The 24,616-nt window shown below is 41.3% G+C and overlaps 1 protein-coding gene across 9 annotated transcripts in view; it reads right to left on the bottom strand.

Moving 5' to 3' along the window:
• The window catches only part of MAP2K4 (mitogen-activated protein kinase kinase 4), a 133,820-nt gene that overhangs the window by 90,643 nt on the left and 18,561 nt on the right, over window positions 1–24,616 (bottom strand). For 5 of the 9 annotated variants that reach the window (XM_067547725.1, XM_067547721.1, XM_067547724.1 and 2 more), the window contains exon 2: window positions 19,469–19,501. The exons of the other annotated variants lie outside the window; for them this stretch is intronic. In XM_067547725.1, coding sequence (XP_067403826.1) covers window positions 19,469–19,501 — 33 coding nt within the window. The remainder of the gene's footprint in view (window positions 1–19,468; window positions 19,502–24,616) is intronic. 9 annotated transcript variants of the gene reach the window in all.

Here is a 24,616-nt window from a genome sequence, read left to right as displayed (position 1 = left end):
CAGAACCCCAGGACATTTCATAGAATCATAGAGTTGGAAGGGACCTCAGGAGGTATCTAGTCCAACCCCCTGCTCAAAGCAGGACTAACCTCAGCTATATCATCCCAGCAAGGGTTTTGTCAAGCCACATCTTAAAAATCTCTAAAGATGGAGATTCCACCACTTCTCTAGGTAACCCATTCCAGTGCTTCACCACCCTACTAGTGAAAAACGTTTTCCTAATGTCCAACTTAGATCTCCCCCACTGCAATTTGAGACCATTGCTCCTTGTTCTGTCATCTGCCACCACCGAGAACAGCCTAGCTCCATCCTCTCTGGAACCCCCTTTCATGTAGTTAAAGGCTGCTATCAAATCTCCTCTCATTCTTCTCTTCTGCAGACTAAACAAGCCTAGTTCCCTCAGCCTCTTCTCATAAGTCTTGTGCTCCAGCCCCCTAATCATTTTTGTTGCCCTCCGCTGGACTCTCTCCAACTTGTCCACATCCTTTTTGTAGTAGCCCAAAACTGGACACAATACTCCAAATGCGACCTCACCAATGCCGAATAGAGGGGAATAATCACTTCCCGCGATCTGCTGGCAATGCTCCTACTAATGCAGCCCAATATTCTATTAGCCTTCTTGGCAACCAGGGCACACTGCCGACTTATATCCAGCTTCTTATCCACTGTAACCCCCAGGTCCTTTTCTGCAGAACTGCTGCCTAGCTCATCCGTCCCCAGTCTGTAGCTGTGTATGGGATTCTTCCTTCCAAAGTGCAGGACTCTGCACTTATCCTTGTTGAACCTCATCAGATTTCTTTTGGCCCGATCCTCCAGTTTGTTTAGATCCTTCTGTATCCTATCCCTACCTTCCAGAGTATCTACCACTCCCCTTAGCCTAGTGTCATCTGCAAACTTGCTGAGGGTGCAATCTACCCCATCCTCTAGATCATTAATGAAGATGTTGAACAAAACCGGCCCCAGCACCAACCCCTGGGGCACTCCACTTGTGACCAGCTGCCAGCTAGACATGGAGCCATTGATCACTACTCGTTGAGCCCTATGCTCTAGCCAGTTCTCTATCCATTTTATAGTCCATTCATCCAACCCATACTTCTTTAACCTGCTGATAAGAATACTGTGAGAGACCGTATCAAAAGCTTTGCTAAAGTCAAGGTATATCACATCCACCGCTTTCCCCACATCCACAGAGCCAATCACCTCTTCATAGAAAGCAATCAGGTTGGTCAGGCATGACTTTCCCTTGGTGAATCAATGTTGACTGTTCCTGATCACCTTCCTCTCTTCCAAGTGCCTTCACTTGTATGTTAGTATAGATCCAAGTATTAAATGTATAAGTGTGTAATTCAGATGTTTAAACTCCATGAAAATTAATAGAATATAACTTGTATTGTTTTCACTTGTGTTCCTGTAAGCAAATATTTATATAGTATCTACCCATGTAACTAAACAAAGCAGCAAAGAAATCTTGTGAAATGAAGGACTTAAGGACTTTAACAGAAAATGTTAATTTCAAAGCAAGTGGTCATTAACTGTGACCATCTGAGGCCAAAAGGCTGAGTGCATTCCTCATTCATCCCCCTCACAGGAAAGACCCACATGAGCAGAGATACTGTCAGCTTGCTTTTTGTGTGAGGAGACTATAGATATGGATTCAAGGAAAGATCCTTCATCTCTGGACTGTTTGAATTCTAACAGGGCAGAATAATTGAATGAATAGAGATCCCCGAAGTTATTCTGGGTAGCCTTGAGAGACTTTTGGGAAACTGGCAGATTACTACATCTCTGCCAGTATTTGGAATGATAGACTGTGACACACCTGTACACGTATTTTACCTGTTTTAACCTCTCAATAACTTTCATTCTTTTTGTCTCAGCTAATAAATCTTTAGTTAGTTTTGTCTTTAGCACAAGATCTGGAGGATCAGCTGATCTAGGGTAAGTAACTTGTCTCTTAGGACTGGGAGCAACCTGATATGGTGTGATTTTTGGTTTAAAAAACCTTTTATTACAAAGTTCAGTCTGTCTGGGTGGCAAGATAAACTGGAGAATCTGCAGGGACTGTCTATGATTCCATGAAAAAACAACAAGAGTCCTGTAGCACTTTAAGCATTAACAGATTTCTGCAGGCATAAGCTTTCGTAGGCTGCAACCCACTTCGTCAGATGCATGAAATGGTAATCACAGATAGGAGGTATATATGTACATCCAAGGGTAAGAAACAACAATGGGGAGGGTAAGTGTTAACAAAGTCCATTCAGTTAGAGTAGATGAGGCCTATTCACAACCGTTGATTAGAAGGTGAGAATGCGTGAACAGTGACAATTACTTCTTGTGATGAGATAACCATTCCAAGTCCCTATTCAGACCCAGTCTGGTTGTGTCAAGTTTGCATACGAGTTCCAGCTCTGCAGTTTCTCCCTGAAGTCTGTTTTTGAAGTTTTCACATTTGTTACTGACTTGGTGAAATCTAATTATAGAACATACCACCGGTTTGGGTGTCTGCCCTTGTTTTCCGATAGTCTGCCCTGAGATAGGCACTCTCAGCTGTGAGCCATTCCAGAAAGCGTGACAGTCACAACTGAAAACTTTGGCCCACTCCTTCAAAATCTATATTCAGAATGTCCAGCTGGTAGCATCGTTGTTGTATATACTCTCCATCTGATGTATAGCTGTGATTTCATTTAAATAGGAGAAAAAATCTGCTGCCAGTAGGGGATGACAGGCAATACAGCCAGTGCAGTTGGATGCATAGGGCCATTTTTAGCCTTTGCACCCATTTCACATAAGGGAGAGAAAACATCTTTTTTTAATATTACTGACTATTCCAGCTAAAATCTGTAACACCAAATCCCCCTTTAAACTTTGTGAAAACTCCACCCCCATTTTTCTTATATTAAAGTTAATACTATTTTAACAAGAGTTTTATTCATTCTGCTAGTGTTTTTACCATGTTGCTCAGCAGCTTGCTTTGCATTGCAGTGGGGGAACTGCTGTGAACAGTAGTTATAAAATCCATAAAAAGAGAGTGCAGGTCTTGTCCATCTAACAGGGTGTGTTTTTGAGTCTCTCTAAGCTTGTTGAGACAATGACCTGAACAGCTCTCTCACATTTTGCCCATGAGAGGCACAGCTAGTGTTTCTTGTAATTTGCTGACTTCTGAGAATGGTGACCTGGCTTGGAGTTTACATGCGAGAGGATAGCAGGAGACACAGCCAGCATCCATAAAGCCTGCTCAGAACAAAATCCTGGTCTACAAAGAAAAAAATGAATTTGAGGCATCTTCTACAAAGGAAATAAATCACAAGGGATTGGCTGAAAACAGGGTGGATAAAGCAGCAGTGGCGACGGATGAAGTGGATGTGTTGGCAGTAGTGGCTCCTAATGGCAAACTAGGTAGGTACATTAGCAGTGGCAAGCCTTGGATCTTCACAATACCATACTTTATGGTCAAGTTTTCTCCTTTCTGATTTCATATATTTTTCTAGCCACGATTTAACCTTCCGTAGAACATGGCCATAGAATTTCACCCACTTCCTCCTATGTTGAACCCAGTAACTTGTGTTTGGCTAAAGCAGATCTTTCTAAAAGGCATCCAGTCTTGATTTGAAGACATCAAGAAATGGAGAATCTCTCTCTTCCCTTGGGCTGTTCTAACGGCTAATCATCCTTATTGTAAAAAGTTGCGACTTATTTCTAATTCAAATTTGTCTGGCTCTAACTCCCAGCTACTGGTTCTTGTTATGCCTGTTTCTGCTAGATTAAAGAGGCTTTTAATACCCAGTATTTCTACACAGTGACCAAGTCACCTCTTGATAATATTTGATAAACTAAACAGATTAAGCTCTTTAAATTCCTCAGAACTATTTCAAGGAAAGACTGTCATCACCAAAATCATATTCTTCCTGGAATTCAGGTCAGGAGGGGGATGTCAGACAGCCTGCACACACTCTAAAAGATGGGACTAGTCTCCCGTCTCAGTCCTTCTAGCCACTAACTCTGTATCTTCGAGGTTTCCCATCCAAGTATATATACGGTCCCACCCTGGTACAGCTCTCTAACCAACAACCCTGGCAATACTGCTGTTACTTATGTCCTATCTAGCAGGTGTGTTTCAAGAAGGGTCCCACAGGGATCAGCTCTTCACCCTATCCTATATTCATATATGCTATATTTTCATCAATGACCTGGAAGAAAACAAAATAATCACCGACGAAGTTTGATGACGACAAAAAATTGGGGGAGTGGTGAATAATGGAGACAGGTCATTGTTACAGAGCAATCTGGATCTCTTGGTAAATTGGAGGCAACCAAACAATGTACATTTTAATATGACCATATGTAAATCTATACATCTAGGAACAAAAAATGTAGGTCCTATTTACAGGATGGGGAATTCTATCCTGGGCAGCAGTAACTCTAAAAATGATTTGGAGGTTGTGATGGATAATCAGCTGAACATGAGCTCACAGTGCGAGGTTATGGCCAAAAGACCTAATGTGACCCTGGGATACATAACCTCCCTACTTGAGATTTCCTTGTTTATTTTCCCTCTATATTTGGCACCCATGTGACTGCAGCTGGAATACTGCATCCAGTTGTGGTGTCCACTTTTCAAGAAGGATGTTGATAAATTGGAGAGGGTTCACAGAATAGCCATGAGAATGATTAAAGCAGTGGTTCCCAACCCATGGCCCACAGGGTCTTTCAGAGTGGCCCATGGCTCCCCTCCTGCTGGCCGCAGAAGCCAGCCACTGCTTAAGTACCCAGGCAGAGCTTGTTGCCAGTCTAGGCTCCTTTCTGCAGCTAAGGGGATGGGAGATCAGCACTCCCCTCCCCTTGGCTGTAGCACGGAGCACGGCAAAGCGCTCCGCCTGGGTCCCTAGATGATGGGGTCCCTGCTGGAGCCAGAGGGAGGGGAGCACTGATCTCCTGTACCTCTGGCTGCAGAAGGCAGCCACTATCTTAAGTACCCAGGCAGAGTGCATTGCCAGTGCAGGCTCCTTGCTGCAGTCGAGGGGATGGGAGATCAGCGCTCCCCTCCCCCAGCTCCAGCAGAGAGCAAAGTGCTCTGCCTGGGTCCCTAGGTGATGAGTCCCTGCAGGAGCCAGAGAGAGGGGAGCACTGATCTCCCCTCCCTCCTGGCTGCAGAAGGGAGCTGCTGCCTAGGGACCCAGGTGGAGACAGGGGGATGGGAGTTCCTCCTCACTGAACTCCTTCCTGCTGGCTGCAGTGGGGGAGTGGGGAGAGAGGGGCTGCTGACAGAGACTGGTGGCCCTTCAGGGTTTTAAAATTTATATTTATGACCCTCGAGCCAAAAAAGTTGGGACCCACTGGATTAAAGGATTAGAAAACCTGCCTTATAGTGATGGACTCAAGAAGCTCAATCTATTTAGCTTAACAAAGAGAAGGTTAAGTTGTGACTTGATCACAGTCTATATGTATCTACATGAGGAACAAATATTTAATAATGGGCTCTTCAGTCTAGCAGAGAAAGGTCCAACACGATCCACTGGCTGAAACTTGAAGCTAGCCAAATTCAGACGCGAAATAAGACATACATTTTTAACAGTGAAGGTACTTAACCACTGGAACAATTCACCAAGAGTTGTGGTAGATAACCACAGATTCCATGGCCAGAAGGTACCACTCTGATCATCTAGTCTGACCTTCTGTATAACACAGGCCATAAAAATTACCCCAAATAATTGCTAGAGAACCTCTTTTAGAAAAACATCCAATCTTGATTTAAAAATTGTCAGCAAAGGAGAATCACCACCATGATCCTTAGTAAACTACAACGGTTAAATGCCCTCATCATTAAAAATGTACGCCTTATTTCTAGTCTGAATTTGTCTAGCTTCAACTTTCATGTTAGACCTTTCTCTGCTAGAGTGAAGAGCTAGTATTACATTTTTAACATAAAAACACAAAAACAGCCATACTGGATTAGACCAATGGTCCATCTAGCCAAATATCCTGTCTCTGCTAGTGGCCAGTGCCAGATGATTCTAGCAGTTGGAGGTTTAGGGACACCCAGAGCATGGGGTTGCATTCCTTACCATCTTGGCTATTAGCCATTGATGGTCTTATCCTCCATGAACTTAACTGACACTTTTTTAAATCCAGTAATACTTTTGGCCTTCACAAGATCCCAGGCAACGAGTGCCACAGGTTGACTGTGCATTGTGTGAAGAAGTATTTCCTTATGTTTGTTTTAAACATGTTGCTTATTCACTTCATCAGGTGACCCTAGCTCGTGTTAGATGATGGTGTAAATTGTTTTGTTTCCAGCGACATGGATTCAAGAATACCAAAGAACAGTGAAGATTTCAGACATGTCAGAAGAGAGCTGAAGGAGAAGAAAGCCCAGGTGATCTTTGCAGAGAATCCTTCTTGTCCCATGATCAAGGGAGGACAGATGGCAGAAGATACTGGAAGTCGGCTGTTGACTAGGTAAGTGATGTAATGGGATTTAGATTTGTTGAACACTAGGTTACCTTCTATCAGGAAAAAGGGCTGTATAGTTTGGACAGCCTCTCTCTCTCAGTAGTAGAAGAGCCAATGTTCTGGGTAACAGACTAGCTAGACAAATCAGAAGGGCCTTAAAGTAGCTTTAAAATAAGTAAGGCAAATATGAGGCAAACATTAAACTATGTAACCCAGAATCACTCACGAATGTGTTAAAGGACATATGGGATAACAAGATGTTAAAGAACATAAGGGAAATAATTCATTTGAGTTAACCAATGCTAGGGCCTCTCTAATAAATGGAGGAACTGGAAATTCTCAGTATGAGAAAAATATAAGCAATTTGCTGTTACTCAAATCTAAGGTGAGGATTCATAGACTTTAAGACCAGATTTTAAAGTCATCCTGCTCAGTGTGTGTCATTCACACCAAAGTTTCTGAGGAGGAAATCATCTGCAAGTGTTGGGGACTGTATACATGAACACTTAGTTCATGGCAACCTGGGTGACTCTACCCCACCTTATCCAGCAGTGAACTAACTGTCCGGATAGACTCTGCTGATGCGCATTAACAGTTTGTTAATGTGCTTTGATCAAATCTTCTTTGAAATGGGACAAGATTGAAGCACATTAATGAAAGTTGAGAAATGTGCAATCAATTCACTGCAAAAAACATTTTGTTAATACAGTAAAGGTTGCCTATTGATTTCTCATGCCCTTCTAGAACATGACGGCATATAAACTTAAACCTCTGAAAACTAGGAAATAAAGAGTTAAGATGTTTCACACAGAGCTGCACATCCTTAATTCTGCTCCTGTGGAGAAGACAATAGGCACTCTGCATCTCCGAGTTCTGGGTACTCAGCACAACTTCACTTCTAATCAGACAGTCAAATTATCTCTTGCTAGGCTAAATCTAGCAGTATTAATACAGGGAGCATTTTGGTGGTCTGCAAGTCTCTCACTGTCACCTCCAGAAACTGACATCCCATTAGGGATGTCAAGAGGAAACGGGAATAAGTATTTCTCCCCCAATCTAACACCCCCTTTTGTATTCTCATTGTCCTCCAGAACTCCACATCTGTACTGACATTCACACAATGCCACACAAGCTCTCTGACGCTGTGCTGCACTGTCAGAGCATTGACACACAATACAGTGTGCCACAAGGCTCAGCCAAGGTCAAACAACACTGACTGCCCAGAAGAACAAGAAAAATAGTTGGGCTTACCTAGCCCCTTGTAAGTCAAGCCCAACTGAAACTTGGCTTTTTTTCTAGTCATGACAAAACCTAGGTGTTCCCCCCCCCCCCCACATGCTACCATTCTTCATTCTCAGCGGGATCATAAGTGCCAAAAGTACTGTACCAAGTTCAGGTCCCAGGCAGGTGCACGTTATAGTTACCAGGGAAAAAGGTTCTGATGATGCTTTTCAGGAACTTCATGGTTGTGGGATGGATAAGAACCAAGGAGTTCTTCACTGTATGACAGAAGGCATTGATAGATACCAGATACATGGGTAGTGAAGTGATAGATAGGCTCCAAAGTCCTCAAAGAAAGAAGGCAATCCAAAGTAAGAGGGATCCCAGCCTCTTACGGTAGTACATTATGCTGCTGACACCAGATGGAGAACTGCTTCCACTTGGCGGCACAGCACCTTCTTGTAGAAGGCTTCCTGCTATTATTGAGGATAGATTGTGCTCTGGCCTGAGCACGATCTCGCTAAATCCATTGACCCTTCTGCTTCAAGTTGCAAAAGGAGGAGTGGGGAGCAATCAACATAGACTTTCTCCTCTTATGTTCCATAATGGTTCATCTGGTGTTGATGGGTGTTCTTTTGTTGGGCAGGAAATAACATCTTCTGTTGTAAACTAGTACTTCACACTCATTAATGCTTCTCTTCTGTCTGGTGATTTATAGTCACTGAGCAAACACTTAAATATTACCTTATAACATGGAATGCAGATATTAGACATGAGATTAATGCATACAGTGATTTACAAGTATTTCATAAAGTCTCAACGCTAAGCACATTTGTATAACTCTAATACCTATTTTAACAATACTAACACAGGTGAGCCAGACTGGTTCCAGCTCTGTATTTGTCAGTGTTCAGTTAAGTCCCAGGAGCCTTGTCATGCAGTGGCACCTGGTCTGCCAATGTTACAGTAGGCTTTCCAGCCAAATAAACCTAGTCTGTTTGCTCTTTTTCTTTTGGTGTGGGTCTGAAAGGTTCTGCCTTTTCGTTTGCAACAGTGACTTTCAGGAAGGATGGGGTAGGGTGAGTGTAAAAGAATTCCACACCCGAAGGAGGCACCTGATATTGTTAAGTTGCCCTACTGGATGTAGGTGGTGCCAAGGCAAGTGTATGCCACAAGGTTCTGGCCGGGTCCAGGAGGTCTGGATCATTGACTGGGAGGGCTATCTTGCCTACTATGAAGATGAAAGTATGCCTACCAGTTTGTGTGTCTGTTCTCGCATCTCCCCAATAGGGATTTGGAGGGCCTAGGCCACCCTTTTTAATAGAATGTGAAAACCTTTATAGTTGTCCTTTGTGGGTCTGTATGTGGCAATACAGACTCATCAGGATACGAGGAGGAAAGAGTCATCAGTGAGGCAGGTCACCTTTCAGGTCACCTTTCTTCTGTTAACTTGTCTTCTGCTTGTGGCTGTGCAGAAACTGGAAGGGGCTGTTGGGGTATCTGAATGCATAGCACCATGAAGGAGGCAGCCTGGCCAACACAGTATGGTGGTACGATTGCTCCCTGGGGCAAAGCTACCCTAAGCTGACCAGGGTACCCAGTGGCCACATGAGCATCGGCAGATAAGAGCCTGGTAGCTAAGAAGTAGGGAACCATGAGCTAGGATTCTGGGGGTATGAAAACCTTTCCCGTGAGGAATGTAGGGGTCCCTCTATAAGATGTTGAGTGCTATAGTGATAGTCTGGGTGAGCAAGTTAGTTTTGTTGCTGGTGTGGAATTTCTTCCTCCTTCCTTGATTCCAAAGATTACTCTAAAGAGAATGCATAGATCGGATCCATGGATGTTGCATTGGCCTTCGATGTGTTAGGGACCGACGGTGCTGCACTACTGAATAGAGTTGGTGCTCACTGCAGTGCTGAAGTCGACAGCAAGGGGTACTGAGGTTCTGGGTCAATCTGCAGGTCCATCAGTGCCAAGTATCTCAACAGTGCCAAATGGAATAGACAGCTGTGCAGGAACTGGGTCTTGTCAAGTTGGTGTAGCAATTTGCACTACAGTGATGGTGCACTGTTCTCACCAGCTATGTTCTGGTGCCAAAAGAGTTGATGCTGGGGCCACCGAAGTAAATAGTGCCTGGGTCAGTGTCATACTATTTTCTGAAACTCTCGGTTTTGGAAGCAGATGCTTTCATGCCATACAGTAGAAACCAGCTTGAGACCAAGTTTCAGTGGGAACCCATTCTGGCCTATGAAGTCTCAGATGATGTTTGGTTTCATAGGAAGCTTTCCTCTTAGAGGAAGCTCAGTTGGGTGACCTATCCCTGGACTTCTAGTTCCCTGTGGTCTGTCTGAGGACAATGCTGTCATTGAGGTTGTGATTCACATCGGAGCTCTTGAAGGCAAAAAGCCCACACTCACACCCTTTGACTCAGAAGATCCCTGTATGTGGGGGTAGTGAGCCTCATTCAGAAGCGAGTCTCATTTACTCAGTCATTAGGAAGATCTTTCTGTCATTCCTAGCTCAGAAGCTGATGGACTTGAAAAAAATCACACTTTTAGTGGGAATGCACAATTCTCCCAAACAACAAAGGCATTTACAGTGTCTGTTCGAAGTTGAGATAGCTCCCTCACAAATATCACTTTTGTATTTTTCCATTTTGAAATTTGAGAGAAAATTATTTAATTTGCAAGGCAGCAACCTATGGCTACAGATGGCAGGAAATTCGTCAAATTCCAGTAGCCCCATTTACTATAATGTCAACATGTACTTCAGCACTGTTAGTTTCAAAGTGGTGCTAATAACTACATTCTTTGTTAGGTCACGTCCTATGTCTTTTACACATGACAACGTATTCACAAAGTCACAACAACTGCATTCTATATAATGGTCAATGTTTAGCCATAGTCAAACACTCAATGCAGCCCCAAATTCTTTACTATACTGTCGTCATTCTTTGTATGGCACTATAATATTTGCCTTCTATTTTTCATCTCCTATTTCTTGAAAAACTAGGGAAATTAATTCAGACAAAAGTTAAGGTAAACACCTACAATTCTGCTTCTTTACTTGCACAGATATAGAACTTGACTCCAATGCACACACAAAGAGGACATATTATAAGTGTCCTCCTCTTCGGATCAACTTCTTGTTTTCTCAGAAAAAAATTAACATATGTCCTTGTACATATGTCGTAGTTAAGGCTGTATGGTAGTTTATGAAGCCATGGATGTTAACATGTTGGAGAATGAAGGTAGTATATTGGTGAAGGGAAAGAAATGTGTAATTTATCTTCACTGTGTGTTTGCTAGCTTTTCAGCATTTGAAGAAAATGTTATTAAAGTAGAAAATGTTATTAAATTAACATTAAATGAGTTTTTTCCTCTTTTTAAAAATATATCTGCCAGAGCTGGCGACAGAATCTCTACCTAGCATTCCAGAGGAAGCTGATGGGTGATTTGCTCTTTAACAGCCAAATAGGACTGCCATTTCAGTCAGTGTTGAATGCTTTGAAGATATACACAAGTTTAAGTCTTATTCGCTACATTTTTCTCAACCATCAAGAAACAAGGAGCATTTCATTAGCGCTTCCTGCTGCTCTAGCTGCATTGTATTTCTGAAAGGATTTGACTAATTACTTATAAATCAACATATCAAGGTGCTCTCATCTGGCTGGAAGCAGGATATGATCATTTTCAGTCGCTGTTCTCCCTTTGAATTCATAGATGGTACTGATGGTTCTTGAGGTCTTGTGGCACTATGTCCTTCCTTCCAATCTGCGGTATATAACTGGATGTCACCATAACTGCAGATTTCTGCATCCATGCCACAGGGCTTCTCCATTCTCTTTGTTAGCAAAAATGATAGCTTAGTCTTTGTTCAAATGCACACATTTCTCTCATACAAAGTTTCAAGAAACAAAATGGATTGTTTCACAGAGCTCTTGGGGCACGGAAGTGTCAGTTATTGTGAGATGCCATCAGAGGCCTTTTGTTTTCACAGTTAGGACACTGTTTTTCTATAGTTACTGCAGTCAAACAAAGTGCAAGGGAGGTAAAAATGGAAAGCACCATGAATGGAAACTAACTGGGAACAAAGGAATTATCATAACTGGTCTTAAAGCTTAATCAAATATTTCTATTTGGAACAGGAAGCTGAACATAACATTAAAATATAAGAAGGGCCATACTGGTTCAGACCAATGGTCCACCTAGCCCAGTATCCTGTCTTCCCACAGTGGCCAATGCCAGGTGCTTCAGAGGGAATGAACAGAACAGGTAATCATCAAGTGAGCCATCCTGTCGCCCATTCCCAGCTTTTGGCAAACAGTGTTGAAGAAGCATAAGTGTGCATAGGTAATAAAGTGACTCTTGTAGTGTCAGGTCAATCTGCAAACCAAGCCAGGAAGATGGGAAATTAATAGTTTTCCTATTATGCAAAGTTCCCAGATGAATAAAAATCCAACAGGTTTCTGAAGATGACTACATTAGGTATCTGGAAGGTTTTGGCTCTAGAAATGTAAACTGCAATCTGCAAGTAGCACTACTGTTAAGAGCTCTAGATTCTCTTCTTCTGGGATCTAGTTCAAAAAAATACACTGTTCTTCCATCACTCACTTCTGCTCAAGAAAAAGGTGAAAGTAGCTATTAAGGTCCCTACCAAACTGCAAGATCTACTAAGTTGATCTCAATGACTGACACAATCATTGCAGAAGATCTCCAAATCTAAAACCTATGAAACATACCATTTAATGCTCAGATATAACCAATGCCCCAGACAAAAGGTAAGCCAGGGTAGACCTTTCTCCTGGTACACACAAAATTCCAACTCTAACCTCTATTTTAGGAAATTATCACCTCCTAAATCACTTTAAAAGTACTGCATCAGAACACACCACTTGTTCCAATTCTCAGCTTCTTGAGTCTCCTCAGCTCCTATTAGAGCTTTGCACACTATCTAGAATCCTCCAATCCTAGCCTCCTCCAACTGTCCAATGAACGTTTTACAGCTGAATGTAAATGACAGAGTACCCAGCTGGGGATCTGACTGGTTGCCGAACAGTCTCCTAAAAGCTTTTTGTAATCTCCTTGCTGTGGAACTTGGGGGTGAAAATACTCAGTCAGTGCCATCCCAATTTATCTGTTTTGAGATTATCTAAACTTTGAACAGGAAAAAAATTCAAACTAACATTCAGGGATCACATGAGCTCTTCTGGCCACAGCATGGCACTGGGAGCTTAGGTTCAGCTGATTAACTACCAGGATCCCCAAGTCTTTTTCAGAGTCCAGCTTGTCAGATAAGAGCTCCCCAGCCTATAAGTATGGCCTACATTCTTTGCCCCAAGATGTGTAATTCTACATTCGGCCATATTAAAAGGAATATTGTTTGCACATGCTCCAGTTACCAAGCAATCCAGATCACTCTCTCTCAGTGACCCGTCTTCTTCATTATTTACCATTCCCCCAATTTTTGTGTCATCTGCAAACTTTCAATGATGATTTTGTTTTCTCTCCATTATGACCATAAAATTCTTAAAATATTTAAACTAACGGATGTTAAAGTAAAAAAAAAAATACTGACAATATGACAGACATTAATAAGAAATCAGCAGTTTCCACACGTGATTGAATTAGTGGCAATGTAAGATCAGTAATTCTGATTTCCAATTCCAGCCCGCAAAATGAAATTGAGGGCACGCATCTGAGTGCCTGCATCTTTCCCCAAACCTGTGCCTGCAATTAGGTAGTAAGAGGCAAGCTCTTTGATTTCTTCCTACGGTCCAACTGCAAGAGCCAACTACACATGCAAAAGGAAAGACTGCCCATATGAAAATATATCCCTAACTGACTCAGTCTGTCATGAGCTAGGATCCTTTCCTGTATTTTTCTCTCACTCTTGTCTTCGTGCCTTTTTCCATGCTGCTCTTTGTTCCTGGAATGTCCTCCTGTTCCTTGGAAGTCAGGCAACTACCCTCTCTTCCATTTAGATCCCTCTCCAAAAAACATGTGCTCTATCCATGAGGCCTCTCAAATATGACCCACCAATTACGCAATGAACAATAACATCCTGCACCCCTGGAAGCTGGTACCTTTGGCAAACATTGCCTGTCTGTTTTAGAGTGTAAGCTCCTTGGGGCAGGGACCATGCATTCCTCTGTGCTTAGTTGGAATGGAGCACACTGGCAGTAAGTAAAATCCATGTACAAACTGATATTCATCACCATTCGAAAGAATCAATTCACAGAGCTGAAGTAAAATCAAACAGCAGCAGGTTCATCTGTGGTGAGAAGCTACTCTGGTGACTGGTAAATGATCAATACAATGCATTACATTAGATAACATGGGAAAGATGTAAAATTAAAGAAGGAACCTACAGAGTAGTCAACAACTGAAAACAGCTAGCATGAAAAATAATTCTTGATTATGACAGCAAACGTCTCAACCAGGAAAAATAAAGTTAAATTGGAACACTACCTTAATTAACAATGGAGATGTACTTCAAATTGTTTAAACAATCATCACCACAGACAAAATGCAGAAAAAAATATTAGAGGTCTTGACTACTTTCCTGGCTGTTGAAGGCAGACAATGTTTTTCCTTTTGACTTTCCACACACACAAATACTTATCAGCAAACAATGGTGAATGGAAAAAGCGTGTATAAGAACCCAGCTGGGGAACCCAGGCTCCTCCTCTTCTGACAGCATTATCACAGCAATAGAGTGAGTGAACAGTTATCAATTTTAGGGCTTCTGAAGGTTGGAGGCTGTGCACCAGCCTCAACTAGACCCTGTTACTTGGTATTTGGAGGATTTTAATACTTTGGGTATCATCTTTGGAGGAAAATGCAATGGGAAATGGAAACTGGCTAAGCTAACCTTCTCTGGAGAAACAGAAGTTGTATGCTCAGTCTTGCTTTTAGTTACTTCCTGGAGTTGTGCCTGAGTGCACAAGACAGAAGCTGCTGGCAGCAGCTGCTGGGAAAGGAAAGCTGGATTTATTTTTTTTTGGAGATCAGGAAGTTGATCACATTGCAGCCTTTTCCCTCACCAAGTAATATTAGTAATAAGACTGGTTAGCACAATGGCGTCTAACACAGCTCAGCAGAAAACCAGGCTCTCATCTGCCTTAGTCAGTAATCCACAGTTTAAACAAAGCACCAAAGGAGGCGGAGCTGAAATAGTTAAGGGTGCAGCACACACACATTGCATTCAACAAACAGATCCGGTGAAAGTATTGTGGTGAACTGAAGATCGAATTTTGCTACTTCTTGTGAGAAGCAAACAGTAATTCAGGTGTCTTCTTCACATTCCCTTCATGGACTAAAAAAAAAGAGAGAACCTGCAAACAAACTCAGATTGCACAACTTCTGCCCAGCATGGAACATCAATACCCATTTGCTTCAGCTTTCCACCCTCAAGCATGCAAAACAGAGAGATCATCTGCAAATAAACAGTCCAACTTGCGTTTCTTTGGCAGAAAAATAGATCTGCAGTATAAACTCTTGCTCATCTACAAGGAGGCCAAGGAGAAGGGGAAGCAGGGCTGTGTGCTATTTAGGAGCAACAAATCAAACTAGAATGCTGCAATACAACTGTAAATTCAACTAGCCTAGCTTTTATTTAATTCTTATATTGTATCCATAAAAATATAGATCAGATTTTCAAAAGTGTTCAGAACCTAACAGCTCCTCTTCCTCCATTGGAGCTGCTGGGTGAAGAGCACTTCTGAAAAATCTGCCCACAAGCCAAATACTGTAGTCTTTGAGCAGGTAAATGATATCACAGAACAACTGAAATGTTTTCTTCATGCTCTCTCAGTTCTAAAAAGACATGACATTTCTGCTAAATATGCACACAAAATATTCAACTAATAATTCTGCCAACATTCTTCTAAAACCAATTTTGAAGAGAAAATACAAATGGAAACTATTTTAATAGTAAATTTAAGTGAATTATCAGAGTTTGTAATGAGAAGCTCTCAGTAGAGAATTCTGCCATTTTTACTTTACATATTTTAAACTTTTTTTGTGAAAACTCTTCTATGATGACTAACGAATTATGTTGATCAAAAAGTTCCCTTGATATTTTAACTACCCTGCTAATTCATTTTTTAAAATATTCACTTCACAAGCTCAAACTTCTTTCAGTGCAAAATACACCTCATACGATGAGCAATGATTTATCAGAAGTACATAAACAGCACAGCTATTTACCCGTAAGTATGTCTAAGCATCTTCTCACAGAGGACCTGCTGCGCTAACAAGTAAAACTTCTGTCTCAACAAGCTACATTAGAGGTTCTCCCACCCCCCTACCTGTAACAAATACATTATACAGATTCCCAAGGTGGAGAGGGCTGTGTGCAACAATTTATTTAGAAGTCTCTTGCATGGCAGGATTTACTCTTCATAACATTTCCCTCTGAAGACAATTGAGCCCATTTGTCACCCTGTCACATACAGTCAGGGACTGAAATATGTAAGTCAATTGAATTCATTTCAGTAATGGATACTAGCAATAATCTTAATATAAATATTTTAATTTACCTTAGAACAAAATCACTTTCAATTTTGCAAGAACTGATCAAGATGAAGGAGGCAGGCAAACCCATTTGTGGGCTTTGCTTTTTACACATGAAGTTTTCAGTTCAAAATTATTTGGCCAACATTTCCTGTATATGTATTGATTGAAACAGATGAGTGTGTGGGAACCCAGAGGTCTATGTGGATAGTTCCTCATTAGCAAAACGTTCTGAGTACAGATCAGTTATTTTTAGTCCGCTTCTATTACTTTCCATCTGCATTTAAAGATGAACTAAGGTGCTTTGGTAAATGGGCAAGAGGTTTCAGTTCAGCTTCTGTAAATGCCTCTGTATCTGCTGCTAGGTCCTGATCCTCCAAAATCTTTAGGTGTGTAAACAGACCCAGTGATTTCAATGGGACTACTCTCATGCCTAAAGTTATGTACATGTGTAAGTGTTTGAACTGTTGGGACACTCACTACCTTGTAAATTCTCCAACAGCAACTCCCAGCAATTCACAACAGATACCCCTACATCCTCCATCTCAACAGTATACTAGGGAGACTGTCTCCATCATCCAAGGTGAGAGCACTGTCACTGTCAAAGAAGGCTGTACGAAAATGTACACATTTCAACATTCAGATGCAAATACAAAACAGCTTTTACCCTAAGTACAGACCTCAAAACATACAGTAACATGACTTTAGAGAAAACGCTCATTTCTTCTGGAGTCTCACTGGCTGACCTAGCACTGTGTTCCAGGGAGACTTGACATACACAGTACAAAGGCCTTTGACAGAAACACAGCCCAGATGATTTTTTCCAAGTTCTTAGATGATGGATGCATTTTATCCCACTGGTTTATCACAGATGCCTCCCTCTTACTCATTGGTTTACTTTGTGCTTAGCATATTCCTACCTGAGAAGCTGTCAACTCCTTCAGGGGCCACAATGACTACTTTCTTGCTTTGAGGTTCACTCATCAGTTCAATGATGGAGATCTTTGTCTGCATGCTTGTGCCTCCTGTGAAATTTTGGAATGCCCCTTGCTTTGCATACAAACCATTCTGCTGCAGAGCCCCTACTTTGGTTTCATTTCATTATCAGGCACCTGTGCTCTGTTTAAGAGTTCAACTGTTTATTCCCTTCACAAAGCCAGACTCCTCTGACACACCGGGATTGCATCTACTGGAAAGGACTATGTCCCCAGGATTCTGGCTGCAGGTGGGGAATAAGAAGTTGGAGCAACTGGACTCAAAAAAAGATCCTCGTTTTATGCAAGAGTCCCTAGTGGGGAAATAAATAAGCAAAAATCAAATTCTGCAGAGGTATTTCTGGTGGGTCTTGCCCAAATGCTCAGGGTCTAACTGATCGCCATATTTGGGGTTGAGAAGGAATTTTCCCCTGGGTCAGATTGACTGAGACCTGCAGCATGGGGCATGGGTCATTTGCAAGTTTAAATTAGTGTAAATGAATTCTCTGTAACTTCAAGTCTTTAAACCATGATTTGAGGATGCCAGTAACTCAGCCAGAGGTTAAGGGTCTATTTCAGAAGTGAGTGAGGTCTGCAATGTGCAGGAGGTCAGACTAGATGATGATGATGATGCCTTCTGACCTTAAAGTCTATGAATCTATGGTCAGAACGGTTTCAGTGTCCAGGGGACAGAAGAGGATCTGAAAGAGCCTGACACAAGATTAAGATAGTATCCTGAGCAAATATTAGGCAACCTTCCTAAAATGTCAAGTTTAATGTCAGAACTTAGTTTGCCAGCTTTTCTCAGAAACAACTTCCCTGTGTAACCAACTCTTTCACCTGTGGTCCAGGAACACCCATTTATCACCACAATAAACTATATGTTATGGGGGTTTTGTTCGGTTTTTAAGAAAACATTTTTTGATCTGAGCAGCAATCAGCTAGGCATTCACTAGGAATAACCAGTACCCGGGAATTTTAACTTTTACGTAAGCTTTGTGTTAAAGTTTTTGTCTTATGAAATGGATTTGAAAACACTGCTTCCCAGAGGAACTTTAGAATTTGCCACACTCTAGGACAAACCATATTGTTAAAGGACATGTATTGTTCTCCAGTTCAATCCAACTTGCACAGCTGGCCTGCTATGCACTGAACCTTTGTAATGTACCTCTTGTAAAAGTTTTCCACAGTGATCTGCAAACAGCAGTTAACGGAAATATAAACTCTGTCATCCTACAATGCAGGATATTCTCATTACAGCATCTCAAAATAAATTAGTTTATATTCATCTTTCTGGCAAACATGTACATTGAATATTAGTCTTTAAATCCCAAGACACCAATTATTGAATATTAGTAATTAACACTAGATATCTGAATTCAGTTAAAATAAACATACATATCCATCAAGTGCAAATAAAAAATAAAAAATATGTATTTAAAATGCAGCATGAGATGCAGAGTGGGCTTTTACTGAACTACAGAACATTTACCAAATGGAGGAGAGAGGTGCCATCAAATCTATGTTTTGGTCTCCAATAAAACTCCACTAAGGCATGACAGGCAATTGTGAAGGGTACTGTGAATTGAGTGACATAGCAATGTAAAGTATGAAAAGCCATGACAGAAACAATAAAAAAAATTAATCCTACAGAGCTTCCATTAGTCATCAAAAATTGCTTTGCAATGACTGATTTTAGTTTCACCTTCCAAGAGTCTAGCCTCAGAGCCAGCCAAGTTTAGGAAGTTACATTACTGCCCCCTCCCACAGAGGTGCACAGGTAGCAACAGTGATCCAAACCCATATCAATGTGACCAATACCTAGAGAAGGAAGTTTTAGGTGCTTAGACCCAAGTACGGTGCACTCTTCAACTTAATTAATTTTCCTTAATATAAAGTTACATAAGAAGCCAACTGTTCTTTGAGAAACACTTCTAATTTAAAGCAGCTGCAATTCAAAAAGTTAAATCCTACTTGATTCATACTCCACTGGAGTTTGGCAGAATGTGAAACTCCAGTGAATAACAGGACTATCTGTGCACCTCTAATTCATTATCCACTTGTTACAGACACGTAAGTGAAAAAGGCATGTAAAAATTTTACAAACAGTGGCGTAATAGAAAACCAGTTGCATCTTTTTTTTTTTTTTTTTTAAACTTTTTAAGCAATATGAAAAATGGAAGCTCTATCAATGTATAATTGCCATGGTTGGTTAGTTGAAACAACAGTGGATACATTCCCAGAACCAAGACTGATATAAAAAAATAAAAATAAAAGTAGCATAATACTATAAAATTTGTAGCTTACTTTGTGCCTTTTCACAGAAGTTTATCTGAAAGCCTAAAGCAAAAAAGATAAGTTCTAGTTCATTCACTGGAAGTCACAGAATTGCATAACTATTAAAAGTCACATGTTTCAATATTCATAATTAAAGTCTAAAAATACTGAATAAAACTGGTTTCATGGGCAAAGTGTTATCTGAGATACTAAGAACAAGAAGAAGTACAGTTATCTCAATGTCCCTCATTTACATCCCATGCATTTTTAACAGCTCTGCATTGTCCAAAATGCCAAGAAAGGAATCAATGCATGTTCAGATCAGGTCAAGAGGGAATCAGCTTATGAGAGTGTTAGTTTCATTGTCACGTTAATAAAAATAAAACAGTCATAACGCCTTGGATTCCTTTGCAAATCCAATCAAATAATTTTACAAATATAGGTCTTCTGCAGTAGCAAGTCACATTCTTGACGATTAAGACATTAAGAAAGATATTGTGTCCCAATGAAGCCAAAGATTTTAATTAATTTCTGACTGAGGTAAGTGACATTTGAAAACATTTCACCCAGTCAAACAGTGTTTTACTTAGCATTTCCCAACAAGCAACATTCAGTTTATTAACATCCCAACAACAATGGAGGACCAGGTCTGTTAAAATCTGGACAAATAAAAATATTAGACTAAATCAAACAAGGTTTCTCAGTTGAAATAAGGTAAATTCAATTAAATTTCTTCTTTAAGAGGCGGACACTGCTCCCTCCGATTTTGATGATGTAAAAGTGATTTACATGGCTAACCTCCCGTTATTTGTGAGACTAAGGATTTATATTCGATTTCTGATTTTCAAGAAACTTCTTTATGCCAGCAGTCTTTCCTCTCCCTCCACTCTCACCCCCACCCCCACAAACTAGGCTTCAACCAGGAATAGTTCTCCTCAGTCCCAGTGATCTGTTCCATTACTTTGGGGGTATAAATGGAAAGAACTTGAGAACTGATCGCACTGAACAAAAGATCGCACTCACACTGAACAAAATATCCAACTCATGCACAGCGTTAGCACAGCCCAGATCTGATTTAGTAGGGGAAAATGGCCTGGGCACTGCATTGAATGTACTGGAATTCAGTGAGGCATTGGCTGTAAATTAAGGAGTTGCTTTTGTGATCTCTTTATAAGTTGTCAGTTTGAAAGGTAAAGTATGGAGGACTTCAAGTTTTGCTGTAATGGTTAACCGGGGATTCTGATATCAGTGCACGCTTTGCCATTACTTCATCAAGGTTACTTCCCACAAGGAACCACTGGGCATGTGACGGCACCTGGAGAAGGTGGTCACCACCACATACGATAGCTTCATCACAGCATGTGTCTTGTAACCAAAAACACTGACTTGTCCCCATCAAGTCTTCCATGATCCACTCAAGCATTGCCTGTGGCTGACCTCAACTGCAGACATGGGAGGGGAACATTCCTGTGACTTTTGGTACAGTAGAACTTGAAACATCTTAACCAAGTTCTTCACCCTGAGGTTAGGTTTCCAGCAGATACACATCACATCCATACTGTCATATGAAGGAAAATCTGTCTGAATAATAGCAAGCTACATTAAGCCCACTAATTAGGCAGTAGGACACAGTATCTGTATTCCACACAGCCATAAAATCTGGTTTTAAAAAGCACAACACAAAACAGCTCAGTCAGTGGCAAAAGTAAGGAGATAGACTTCGTGTCACAGGTTAGCGTCCACATCAGAAACATTTTCAAAAATGCACAATGAACTGTAACCCCAGTGCTTGACAGCACAAAACACTCATTTCTTGTAACTAAACGATGGCTTGAACATGCACCCCGTGCTCTGAGATTATCATGGCACAGATTAATTCTGGCAGTTAAAAAACTAAAATACTCCCAACCCACTGCTCATTCACCTTTTACACAGTTACATATTAATGAAAGCACTACTACTTTTGGCCTCAACATCAGCAACAAGACAGAGTCAGATAAAGGCAACGTATTCAAAATATTTCAGGCGTCCATAATGATAAATCTAGAAACCAAGTACGTTAGGTCAATTTATTTTAGTTGCAAAGGATAGAGTGTAGCATCTTCTACTTGACAGCAATCAAGGGCTGGGATCACAGCTTTCATCATTAATTATAACAGAGAAGTACATACAAATCAAAACTAAAGTCAGTAGACGCAAGATATGAATTCAAGGTATCCTGGTTCCTAGCTAGGGGAACTTTTCCCTACACTACAGGAATACTGTGTAAAGGAGTCTCTCTCTCTGTCAGCTGCTAGCTGTGTTGTAGCTGGCAATGGAAACAGTCATTCTATGCAGATAGCACTGTCATCTGAACTGCAATAGGGATGACTAATTTAGACAGTGCTTAATACATCAGCTTTAAGATGACATTACAAAAACAGTCACTTGTAAAACTGAAGAAAAAACAAGAGAGAAGAGGTACCTACTTCTAAGTGCTACTGTCCCACTTAACAGATGGAGAGCAGTGTGTGAAGCAAAATTCAAGTCCCATGAGCTTATACTTTTTTCCCCAAAAGGATCCAAAGAAAGGTGAAACCACATTTTTTTAAAAAGCAGATGTCCCTTTTCCATATAACTCAACCCAATCTACAAACTAACATGAATAATTCCAATACTACGTGAACTTTAATTTCTATGTTTTTGCTGCATATCTAATATTCCTACACAATAAAATTATGAAAACTCTGCCACAATCTTGACTACACTCTACCACACTTAATTACATATACTCTTATGCTGCTGTTCAGATGCCTAAACACTTAATTGCTGGATCAATCTCAGCTTGCAGCACAAACACACTCAGAAGTCAGAAGACACACAATAGAAGGGATTTAGAATCACATGCAAGCCAAAAGGAAAGAATCTACTCTCTGGCATGTGACAGCTACTTGGAAGTACAGTCTCTACCTCATCACCTGCACAAGCCTGCTCACATTCCTACATTCATTACTTGGGTTTTGACTGAATGCTGAGCACAAACTCTTCACATCCTCACCATCTTTACACAAAGGAACGTCATACTGCACTAATGGAATAGGTTTTAGGGCCTAGAGATGGGTAACTTGGTGCTACAATACTATCGTATCTCAGGAATTTACTAATACCCAAGGTAGTAAAGCACAGGACTGGAAGATACCAGACATGCAGATTTCATTCCCAGATCTGACACTGACTTCCTGTTAAGACTCTGATAAATCACTTCATGCCTCAGCACCTCAATTTCCCCATCTGAAAAATGGGAATCTGAAAAATGGGAATCGTATTTGTCTACCTTAGAAGGGATCTTACTAGGCTAAATTAATTGTTTGTAAAGAGCACAGAGATCTTCAGACAAAAGCGGCTTTAGAAGTACAAAGCATTATTGTTATTCTTTAACCTAACCAAACATAGAAGAGGATTGGCAAAGGCCATCCAGGAAATCAGCCTCTTACCCATTCCCTTCGAACAGGCAGACAGCTGTAGTTGTGATATATTTTCAGGATCACCAGGAAAAGGCTGAGAAAACCATGTCAGAGGGACTGGAAATGTATTACGCTGGGCAACCCCAGGATTTGTCACTGTTTAAAACACTAAAGGAGTCAATGGCTTGAGCCATTTAACAATGCCAAGCCTCTCACACTTAGGTCACTGATTTGACTCCAGGTCAGTTGTGACTAAGATCTTGTCAACACTAAATAAATTTACCATGTCGAGAAACATTTGCTCTCCTGCAATCAACTGAAATGCATCTCCTGGATTTATTTTTATGGGGCAGGCCAGGAGGCACTAAGATACATTCGAAACCGACCTTGAACTTTCAGCGTTAAGGAACAAGTGACCCGAAATAATTTCCCCAATTTGCACAGAGCTGCCTGCACAAACCTTTCAAACAGTCCTCCCACCTGGAGAAAGGGGGTTGAGAAAGAGGAGCAGAGCTGCCAACTCCACCAGACATCGCAGCTGGCAAGTCACCTACAATTCAATGCTCAGCGTCCCCCACTGACAAAATCAGGCCAGGTTTCCACACTACACACTTATATCGGTATAACTACGTCACTTGAAGTTGTGAAAATCCACACCCGAGCAACATAGTTATACTAAACTAACCCCCCACGTAGACAATGCTATGCTGGGGAGGTGGATTTACTATGCCAATGGGAGAGCTCTCTCCCATCAGCATGGGAGCATCTTCATTTACACACCAAAGCCGATGCAGCGTTTTTAGTGTAGACCTGGCCCTCAGAAAAAACACCTCAACCATCATCCTTGTCAGCAGTCTCAGCAGAGACGCTGCAGACTGAATAGGCCATAGAGACCAAACTCTCCTCTGATCCCTAGAGGTATTCTAGGTTAGGGCTGACGCAGAGTGGCAAGGCTTCAAAGGCAGGAAGTTTATCTTGTCACTGGCTGCCTAATAAGCAGTTATGACAACAAATGGAAGGACTTCAGGCTCCAGTGTTGTTAATCTAGCTCCTTTCACCAAAAATAGACCAATCAGACTTTACATTTATGTATCAACAATCTGATATAAAAAGTGCTCATATTCTACATCTGGACTTGGCACAGTTGTGCCCAAAGTAGCAGCATGATCAGCATTTAGTCTCCATGCAGCTGCCTAGGGAATAGCCCATGGGGCAGCTCAATGACTGGGCAATAAAAGGGCTCTACACACACATCTAAATTATGCTGGGCCTAAGAAAGAGAGGGTAGGGAAACACCCCACGAAAAGAGAGGGTAGGGAAACACCCCACGAAAAGATGCAAAAGTTGGAATCGATAACTGGGGGCACATTTTAGAGAAGACAACTGGTACCGAATTTGATTAGATATAGAAATATTTTTATTTACAGCTGCAGGGAAACCAACTTTTAGACAAGGCCTCAAGGAAGATACCTACACAGTATTTCCAACAGAGCGAGAACAAACCCCCGGAATTGGGCTAGTAGGGCTTGTACTAGTCCTCTAAAAATAGCTGTGCAGACAGTACTTTAAAGTGGCAGCTCGGGCTGTGAGGCTTAGGGCGGGGACTCACTGGGTTTCTCTCTCTGCCTGGCAACCTGGCTGTGTCCACTTCCAACAACTGTCTTCCTCTCTCCTATAAATGCAAATTATTATGTTTCTTGGAAGCTAAGGAGAAATTTTGAGAAATCAGCAAGAG

The sequence above is a fragment of the Emydura macquarii genome, unplaced genomic scaffold (assembly GCF_026122565.2).
Source record: "Emydura macquarii macquarii isolate MOO-44397 ecotype Brisbane River unplaced genomic scaffold, CSIRO-AGI_Emac_v2 contig_1230, whole genome shotgun sequence".
Lineage (NCBI taxonomy): Eukaryota > Metazoa > Chordata > Testudines > Chelidae > Emydura > Emydura macquarii.
The sequence above is the reverse complement of the archived record's forward strand: the minus strand, read 5'-3'. Positions and strand labels throughout refer to the sequence as shown.